General features: G+C 44.3%; 1 protein-coding gene across 1 annotated transcript; it reads left to right on the top strand.

Annotated features, from left to right (window-relative positions):
• Window positions 1-2401, top strand: LOC138859226 (uncharacterized). The gene is made up of 5 exons (XM_070113439.1): window positions 1-157; window positions 436-639; window positions 1015-1278; window positions 1434-1495; window positions 2333-2401. Exons 1-5 carry the CDS (start codon window positions 1-3, stop codon window positions 2399-2401), a joined length of 756 nt encoding a protein of 251 aa, XP_069969540.1.
• Window positions 2402-10521: the final 8120 nt, after the last annotated feature.

Here is a 10521-nt window from a genome sequence, read left to right as displayed (position 1 = left end):
ATGCCTACTAGTGCATTACCCACCCAAGCAGAGAATCAATCTCCAGAAGACATTCCTACCCACCCAACTTCCTCAGATTCATCAACTATACCCCCGCAACCTTCATCAAGCACCCAATCCTCCCTTATTACCTTACAGCCTTATTCTCCATCATTCCGTAATACTCCCTCTTCCACACGTCCTCGACCAACCACCACCACCAACCCTACAGATATCTTAAACACTCTATTTAGCCCAGCTAAATGGGACCGATTTTTCGTGATCCCTTCTACTCAGGCAACACTCTTCTCTTTCAACAATGCCTCCCAAAACAAGTAGGCAGAGTCCCTTTCTATACCAGACGCGATCGCTCCCGTCTGGTAACAGTCAGATCAGAAACTGAACCTATAGCACTATCAAATTTAACTGATTATTCTAGCAACCCCATTCCTGCAGAATCTCATCCAACTCTTAATACCTGTTCCGGAGCTGTCTCTCTCTCCCCAGCAAACTGCCCAGTCGATACCAAAGATTGGTCAGACTGTGGAGAAGACTTATTAGGATGCCTCAAAGACCAAGATGTGAAATCAACACATTGCTATACCATTCCTCCTAAAGGTCAACGAAAGAATCCGACCAACATTGCCAAAATTACCTTCCGTACACATGACCTTCCCTTACGTATCTCCATTGGTGGACAATCCCTCCCTGTTCGACCATACCAAGCCCCTCCCCGTCAATGTCAAAACTGTTGGCGCTTTGGACATCCTGCCAAACATTGCCGTTCCACAGACCGATGCCCCATATGTGCCCAACCTAGTCATAATCGATCAAACTGCTCAGCACAAACACGAACATGAGCTAACTGCGGCGGCCCCCATAATGTATTTTATAGAGGCTGTCCCACTTACAAGTTTGAATCCGAGGTAGCAACTCTCAGATACAAAAATGGTCTCACTTTACGTGAAGCCAGACAGGAAGCATGTCGACAAGGTTTCTCTCATACTCCATACTCTAGTAACATCGTTCGCTCAGCCCCTCCCCCTCCACCCCAAGATGTCCCCATTTCCACTTCTACATTCTACTTCCCTCACACCAATTCCTTTGCCACTCTAAACCCAGACACCCCAATCTCAACCACAGCTCCAATCTCAACTACAGCCCCAACCACTTCTACATTGTACCTTCCTCAGACCAATTCTTTTACCACTCCAAACCCAGACACCCCAATCTCAACCACAGCTCCTATCTCAACTACAGCCCCAATACCACCCCCTCTCCCTCCCCGCACTACCCGCAGTAGACAGACTAAACGTTCTAACCCTTGTTCCCCTACAGAACAATCACCTCCACCTACCTATACCTTTATTCCTGAGACACCAGTCTCCTATTCCCCCCCCCCCCTCATAAGAAAACCTTTATCCCGCAAAACTCTCCAACCAATTCCACTGCAGAAACAATGGATTACATCCAAAGTTATATGCTGAAGACACAAGATCCTTCCACACTTGAAGTGGTTGCCGATATTCATAACCCTCCTACTAATATTCCCCATACATCCCTTCCTCCTACTCCCTCTCAACACAACCTAACCCCCTCAATTCCGTCCACCACTGATATCCATCCTCCCAATACCCATCCCCCTATTACTCACAGCACCCCTACACCCCTTCCTCCTAATCCCTCCCAAGACAACACATCCCCTTCAACTCAAACTATCCATCCTTCCGATATCCACTAATACTCCCTCCACTTCTACTCCATCCCAACACAACCCACCCCCTTCAACTCAAACTATAGGTACATTCTCCCCCCCTCCATCCCCTCTATCCTTTGCACTCCCTCTCGGATACACACGAGAATCGCTCATGTCACAACAATGCCCTTCCCCAAATTCCCTATCTCCTAATACCCCTCCTTCACACCCCCTAGCTCCTTCTCCCCCAGATTCCCCAATATGTACCGTATGCGATATTACTCATAAGCTATAGCTCTCCTACATTGGAATATTCGCGGTTTCCGCTCTCATAGACCAGACCTACGTCATATTCTTGCTTCTTATAATCCATCTATTATCTGCCTCCAAGAGACTTTCCTCACACACCCTCCTATTCCAATTCCCAATTACTATTTTATCTCTTCCCCACACTCCCTTTATGTCTCGTCTATACTCATCCATCATAAAACACCATATGTCATACCTCCCATACAAACTACTGTCCCGTGCACAGCTATTCGCATCTTTCTTCGCCGCTGGATCACAGTGATTTCAGTCTACTTCTCCCCATCCCATCCCATTGACCTTCTGCCTTTGAAACTCTAATTTCCCAACTCCAACCACTTTTCCTTGTAGTTGGTGATTTCAACTGCCGCCACACTCTGTGAGGTGACTCTACCACCAACTCTCGAGGCCGATCTCTAGAACGATTCCTCTTCACAAATAGCCTTATTATTCTTAATTCAGATCGCCCCACACACTTTGACATGCGCACACAATCCTTTTCATGCCTTGACCTCTCTCTATGCTCTTCTACTCTACATTTAGATTTCCACTGGTCAGTTCTAGACCACTTCCTCTATAGTGACCACTTCCCAATACTCCTTTCTCCTACTTCATATGTACCACTTCCTAATCCTACACGCTGGTGCTTTGATAGAGCTGACTGGCATACTTTCACTTCGCTCTCTACTATACCTATCCCTCCACCCCCCCTTACCGTCCATTTCAGATATGCTATAATATTTTACAACCACGATCCTAAGAGCTGCCTATACAGCCATTCCTCGCACTTCAAGACCTTATACCTCTAAATGTGTTCCATGGTGGAATTCTGATTGCATCAAAGCGCTTCGCTTAAAACGAGCAGCCTGGAACGGCTATCGCTACAAACGAGGCACCCCTCACCAGCTATCAGCCCTTATTTCCTTTAAAAGAGCATCTGCCCATCTTCGCCGTACAATTAGAAACAGCAAAACAAATAGCTGGCAAAATTATGTTTCCTCAATTACATCATCTACATCCATTTCAGCTGTTTGGCGACGGATCCATAAATTATCAGGCAAACATCCCCCCCATCCTGCACCCGTCCTCCATATTCGAGATACTCTCATCTCTGAACCTGTCGAAGTAGCTAATGAACTGGGCAACTATTTCAGCCAGGTCAGTAGTGGCTCTCACCTTTCCCCACACTTTTCTTCCATTAAAGCCATCAAGGAACGCATCCCTATTACCTTCACCCTATCCTCTGATGAGTCCTATAATGCTCCTTTTTCTTCTTCTGAACTCAGCGCTACATTACAGTCGTGCCTAAACACTCATGAAGGCCCTGATGGTATTCACTATCGTATGATCCGACACCTTCCATCTTCCTCTCTATCCTTCCTTTTAACTATTTTCAACCACATATGGACGTCAGGAAATTTCCCTTCACATTGGCGAGATGCTTTTATCCTACCTTTCTTAAAACCCAATAAATCAGGTACCCTACCCCAAGATTACTGCCCCATAGCTCTAACTAGCTGCTTGTGCAAACTACTAGAACGAATGGTTAACTTCCGTGTAATGTGGTACCTTGAATCTCGTAATCTCCTTTCTCCTTCCCAGTTTGGTTTCCGCCGTGCCCGAAGTACAGCAGACCCACTTGCCCATTTCGAGACATACATTACATCGGCATTTGCACGCCATGAATCCGTATTAGCCATATTCTTTGATCTAGAAAAAGCATATGATACCACATGGCGGTACCACATCCTCCAACAATTGACCTCCCTAGGTTTACGTGGAAACATGGGTTTCATCATAAAATCTTTCCTTTCTAAACGTACTTTCCAGGTCAAAATTGCCTCTTCCACGTCATCATCCTTTCCTCAATTCGAGGGCGTCCCACAAGGAAATGTGCTTAGTACCACTTTATTCCTTCTTGCTGTAAATGACACAGTCTCAGTCCTACCACCAGGAGCCCAAGCATCACTATATGTTGATGATTTAACCATCTATGCATCTGGCACATTTATACCAGATCTCTGTCAATTCCTACAGTCTGCAATAACATCAATAACTTCTTGGGCCACCAACCATGGCTTTCGCTTCTCTACCTCCAAATCTTCCCCCATCCTTTTCTCTCGCTCACGTACGGTCCCTAAACCCCCACTCTTCTTATATAACGCTCCACTCCAATACCGTTCTTCTGGCAAATTCCTAGGCGTTATATTTGATTCCAAATTGTCCTGGCGAGACCATATCTTGTACATCAAAGAAAAAGCTCAACACCGCCTCCGAATCTTACAAACTCTTTCACACATCTCCTGGGGCTCAGATCGCAAAACTCTCCTCCATCTTCATGTTGCTCACCTTGATACAATCCACCACAGCAGTCTCTGCTTAGCCCAAGGCGCCTTCCACTCCTCTCCAGTTGAGAGCCTATATACTGAATCTGGCATGCCGTCCCTCTCTCGACGTCGAGCCCTTGTCTCTCTCCGATGCTATGCTCGATTTCACCAATTTTCCCTTACCAAACTAACTATTCCACAATCCTTGCTTCATACCTTTACCTCTTCTCCACGTTTACCAACTCCTCTCCCCGTACGCATGGATACCCTCCTCTCCCATTCCCCCTTTCCTCACTTCCGACCTCTCCCACTTTCTGTCCATTCCATTCCTCCATGGCTTTTACCTAACCCCTGTATCTGCTCCTCAGTTTTCCCTGACCCACCAAAATCAGATATTCCCCCCTCTATCCTTCTCACTCATTTCCTTGACCATGTCTCCATTCATTGCTCCAGCATTCATGTTTACACTGACGGTTCCAAATCCATCTCAGGAGCTGGATTCGCAGTAACATTCCCAAACTGCACTTTCAAATACACCCTCCCTCCTGAATCTAGTGTCCTTACTACAGAACTATATGTGCACTCCTTTTTGCTTTACGACGCATATATTCATCCCCCTCTTCCTCTTTTACTATTTTTACCGACTCCCATAACTCTTTAACCCTCATAATGTCTATGCACTCGACCAATCCCCTTGTCTGTAAGATCCAGAACTGGTTGTTCTATCTATCCACACGTCACAAATCTGTCAGATTTTGCCGGGTACCCAGCCATGTTGGAATCCCTGGCAATGAACAGGCAGATACCCTTGCACGCTATGCCGCAATGTCCACATCACCTCAACTATGCCTCTCACATATTCCAGCTACGGATTATTACCCCAACTTTAAGACCTTCTTGTATACCCGATGGCAATCTATTTAGTCAAGACTCCACAACAATAAATTACATACTGTAAAACCATCAATCTCCTCTTGGTCAGCTCCATTTCACAAAAACAGACGGGAGACGGCCCTCGCACGCTTACGTATTGGCCACACTCGCCTAACACACGCCTATCTAATGTCACGCTCAGACCCGCCCTTATGTCCTCTATGTAACGTCCCTATTTCAGTTCCACACATTCTCTTGTCCTGTCCACGCTTTAATACAGCACATACCTCTGCATTTCCACACCTGTCCTCCCTTCACCGACCTCCCAACATATCAGACATCCTTACAGAATCCCAAAGCTTCTGCCTTGACAACCTGTTCTCCTTCCTCAGACACATAGATACCCTTCACTTACCTAAACCACCATAACCTTTTCCCTCATCTTCAACCCCTTCAACACTACTCTAGATAGTTGACACATAGCAACTATCACCTGACTTCCCCCTTTACTATACCTTCCTATAGTGCTATATGACCTTAGATGTCTAGCACATTTATTTTAACCATTAACCATTAACAATGTCTTCAAGAGCAAATGGACAGAGTCCCCATCCATACCCGACCCGATCGTTCCCGTCTTGTTACAGTTATATCTGAAACTGAAGCTATAGCATTGACAAATCTAACTGATTTCTCTGGCAATCCTATTTCTGCAGAACCTCACCCAGCTTTTAATCCTTTACTAGAACCTCTTTCTATCTCTCCAACAAGCTGCCCTATGGGTATCGATTGGTCAGCTTGTGGAGAGTACTTACCCGGCTGTCTTAAAGACCGCGATGTGATATCAGTAGTGTTACATCGAAAAAAAAAAAAAAACACCAATATTGCCAAAATTACTTTCCGTACACATGACCTTCCCTTTTGATCTACAATGCTTCCTGTTCGACCATACCAACCTCCTCCCTGTCAATTTCAAAACTGTTCGCGTTTTGGATATCCTGCCAAACTGCCGTTCCACAGCCCGATACACCCTATGCGCCCAACCCGGTCATAACAGATCAAACTGCCCTGCACAAACACGCACATGTGCAAACTGCGGTGGCCTCCATAATGTTTTTTATAGAGGCTGTCCCACTTACAAGTTTGAGTCTGAGGTAGCAACTCTGATACAAAACTAGTCTCACTCTGCTTGAAGCCAGACAAGAAGCACGCCGACAAGGTTTGGTATTATTGGAAAAAGGCGTCACCATTGAATCGACCAAAACTGACCTTATAGCCTTGAAGATATTTAATTAACAATCACTTTTCATTTAATAAATTTGTCTCGCAAGTTAATAATAACAAAGTTATTTAATTTCTAAAATAAATAAATAATAATAACAAGAGGTGAGATTCGCACGGGAGCTGCGGGAATAGACCGAATTCTCCACTGCGCATGCGCGGGGTCTCTCCTACCCGAACTGTTCCTGTTATCTCGCCTGTGACGTCACGGCCAGTGTCACGATTTCATTGGTCAACTGTTTGGCGGTTAATTTAATAGCCAATGGGAAAAGAATTCACAAAGGAAACAGCAAATGAATGAACATTAGCTAAAATGTAAGCTATGAAATTCAATTTTAACATTAGTCTCGCCATGACTTCCGTGTGTGTAGGATGTGGTATCAAACCATTCCAATTTACAAAAAGTTATTTTGAAGGCGATGAGGCTAGCTTGAAACTACTACGTGAAGACGGAGTTCTACCCTCTGAAATGCCCTGCGATCGGCCGTCGAGTCGCTCGTGCTCACGCAGACCTCTCCAGCGCTTCCGCTCCCGCAAGCCGCTCGACTGATACGACGACCCTCACCCCGGCCCCTCTTCTGCATAGGTATGTTTTAGGTTTATTTTCACTGAAGTGACTAAATTTACGGTGCTTCGCGTGCATACGAAGCGCCTGATGCCGACTTTGTCCGACGCTCTCTCCTGCCGTGAATAGGTGGATGATTTTTTTTTTTCTTTTTTTTTTTTTTTGCAGCAGGATAGGAAAGAGAGGAGACAGTGGGACAAGCTAGCTGGAGCTTAGGAATAGAAGGTCGGAAATGAAGCAGAGAGAGAGGTAGAAGTAGTAGGCAGACCTACTTGCTGCTTATTTAAATTTTATTAACAAAATTATTTACAAAATAAAGTTTATATACAAGTCTAGTTGTGGTGGTTTGCGCATTCGGAAATGCTGCTTTTCCTAGACGTTTGTTGTGTAGTCCGGCATCGGCTCTCCGCTCTCGATGTAGGGGGATATTCGCCTCCACCACGAGTGGTCGTTCTCAAGAGGGTTGTTCTCTTCGAGTGATCGTGCCGTCAGTTCTTCGTCTATGGTTTCTAGTTTGTCCCAGACTTTTCTTGCCAAGTTGTAGAGTCTGATATTTATTGCCTCCATTTTGTACTTGTGCAATTCTGCTATTGATAGATTATCTTCATCGTTCCTCCTTGTTGCTGTCCAAAGGACTGTTTTGAAATTGTTGCATCTTGGTTATGTTAGTTTTCGATGAGATGCACAGGAGAATGGCCGGGTACTCCATGATTGGTCTAATAAGGGTTTTATAAAAGTGGAGCTGTATTTTTTAACTCATTTTCGCAAATCGTTTGAGTTTCGTGTACTGGAACTTGGCCGTTGCAAGTCGTCGTTTTATAAGTGATGATACTCCGCGTGTACCAAATTCCATGCCGAGTACTGTGACTTTGTTTTTGAATGGTATTCTTTCGTTGTCAACTACTACTTCCCTTGGTTTTGTTGCTGATATTGATAGTAGTTGGAATTTGTTTTTGTTGGTCTAGATCTTCCATTTATTCTCAAAGTCATTTATTCTTCGTATTTCGTTCGCCGTTGTTGTTGCTAATGCCTCTTTCTTGGTTAAAGGGTATATTATGATCTGGGTGTTATCGTCTGCAAAACTCACATCTACACAATTGTTCCTGGGTCTTTCGAGGTCAGCTGTGTAAAATATGAATAATGTTGGGCTCAATATTGATCCTTGAGGCACGCCACTTAGGGGAACTTAGGTCCTACTATGTTCCCTATCTTTAGTGTTGCCGTGCGGTCTTCTAAAAAGTTGCTAAGGATTTTTTCGATGATGTCTGGAAGATTTATTTGTAGAATTTTGAAGTGGAGTCCTGATTTCAAAAGTTAGTCAAATGCTTTTGCTATGTCACGACATACAATGTTACATTGCTGTCTCTTTCTTTGGGATATTGCTACAGTTTCGTATATGGAAGTTATAGCCTGTTGTGTTCCTCTTCCTTTCCTGAATCCATACTGATTTGGGTTGAATAGACTGTTGTTTTCCGTGTGCCTTTTCACTCTGTCATTAATTAGTTTTTCGAAGATCTTACCAGGTATTTCTAAAAGGGATATTGGTCTATAATTTTCAACGTTTGGGGGTCTTTTCCTGCTTTTGCTATGAAGACCATTATGGCATTTTTAAATTTTGTTGGAAAATAGCCCATTGATAAAGCCCATTTGAAAATTGTTTTCAGTTCTGCAATGGCAACATCCGGGAGATGCTGCATTACAGTCTTTCTTACACCACTTTGGCCGGGGGCTTTATCCTTGAAGTTTTTAATTATAGACTTGATATCCCCTGTTGTGATGGGTCTTGTGAGAGGGTTATCATTGCTAAGTTTGATTGCTTGTGCTTCTCTATAGGGGAGAAGTCTGTATCTATTATTTGAGAGGTACTCTTGCACCATAGCTTCGTGTTGCATATCGAAATTGCGGTTATCTTCATCATTGATTTCGAAACGTTTTCCCAGAATCTTCGAAAAACCTCCTTCTCTTGATCGTCTGATATTTTCTCATTGTTGGCGCTTAAGATGTAGGGTGTTTCTTTGCGGTTGCTTCCCTTTAGTCGTTTTACTTTTTTTCCAGAACTTTTTAGGGTTATTATACTCTATTTCTGTTTCCTCCATAAGTTTGTTCCAGTGGTTTGTGGCTAATGTTTTGCTTTCCTCCTTCATTTCTTTCTGGAGTTGCTTATATTGGGTACGTAGAAGAGGCGTCCATCCAAGATGTTCTTTTATCTCCAAGATGTTTCTGTATCTCCATGTTAGTAGCTTAAGGTGGTTGCTTGTCAAGGGGTGAGGCAGAGTTATGTAATATTTCTTGGGTATTGCTTTGTTCATTGCACTTTCAATCGTTGCATACCAGCTATCGATTTTATTGTCAATGTATTCTTTATTAACTGTGAGCTCTTCTTCTGTAGGTAGGTCCATATGTTGTTCCATATCTCTTTTGAATAGTTCCCAGTCCGCCCTTTTATAGTCATACATTTTTACTTGCGGGATCATGATGGGTGACGTCGCCAGGGTGAAGATAATAGGAATGTGATCCGATGTTGTTAGTGGACCTTCTTGTATGGCATAATTCATGTGTATATTTCTATTTCCTATTATGATGTCTGGTTTTCCTTTTCCTCTCACACTTACAAAAGTGTTGAAGTCTGGTCCAAGGTGGGTGATTATGTTGCGATGGATCAGGTTAATTAATTCGCTGCCCATTAGATTATTATTGCTTTGTCCGAGTGAGCAATGCCGGGTTCAGTTCAGTTCAGTTAGATTTGCGGTCATGCTTCGCCCGGGCCTTTTCTCTGGAGTGGCCCGGCCTGTGTTAATTATTTCTAGTTAACTCAGATGTTTTCTTTGAACTGCATGCTTACCGCGGTGGCTGGATTGCAAGCAAGCGATCCAGCTGCCACGGTGAAAGCATGTTGCACACCCTTTTTACCAGCCCGGCGGCTGTGGTGAGTGGTCCCTGCCTCAGAAATTGTGTGTGTACACAATTCTGCAAGTAATGTAACAGGGTGGCGTTAGGCTCGCCGCAGTGTTTACATAACCGCCCAGTCTCACTGTCAATAATTTGCCAAGCGCATTGGTAACCTAGTCTTAGTCTGAATAGTATGACTTCGGTACCTCTTTTTGTATTTGGAGGAAGGGCCAGTGGCTCATAGCCTAAAGCATCTGAGTACCACTTGGCAGCGAGCGATTTTGTGATGTTTTCTCTATGTGCTCCCCGGAGGACCGCACACGCTGCAGCTTTGGTACCTTGGCTCAGTCCCCTTCGGCTAGGTTTAACGATCATGGAGGATGCCCTTTTCGGCTAGTTTATCAGCAAGCTCGTTCCCTTGTATGCCTATATGGCTTGGGACCCAGTTTATGATGATTCTTCTACCTTGACTAAGGATTCTTTGGGCTATGTATAGCACTGTTGTCAAGGGGTAGATGTTATCTGGGGGCATGCTATGCTGTAAGCTGTCAATAGTTGCTCTTGAATCTGTATGAATGACAACGTGCCCTCCCCTCAGGGCCGCG

Source organism: Penaeus vannamei, chromosome 34 (genome assembly GCF_042767895.1).
Source record: "Penaeus vannamei isolate JL-2024 chromosome 34, ASM4276789v1, whole genome shotgun sequence".
Taxonomy (NCBI): Eukaryota; Metazoa; Arthropoda; class Malacostraca; order Decapoda; family Penaeidae; genus Penaeus; species Penaeus vannamei.
This window is presented reverse-complemented; position numbering and strand designations above follow the sequence as displayed.

What these genes read in the sequence shown, in the direction of transcription:
- LOC138859226 (XM_070113439.1), top strand. Translation starts at nt 1, where the DNA reads ATGCCTACTAGTGCATTACCCACCCAAGCAGAGAATCAATCTCCAGAA. An exon ending in CATTGCCAAAATTACCTTCC is followed by an intron (nt 640 to 1,014) that starts GTACACATGACC and finishes TCGTTCGCTCAG; the next exon opens with CCCCTCCCCCTCCACCCCAA. An exon ending in CCCTCCCCGCACTACCCGCA is followed by an intron (nt 1,279 to 1,433) that starts GTAGACAGACTA and finishes ATTCCACTGCAG; the next exon opens with AAACAATGGATTACATCCAA.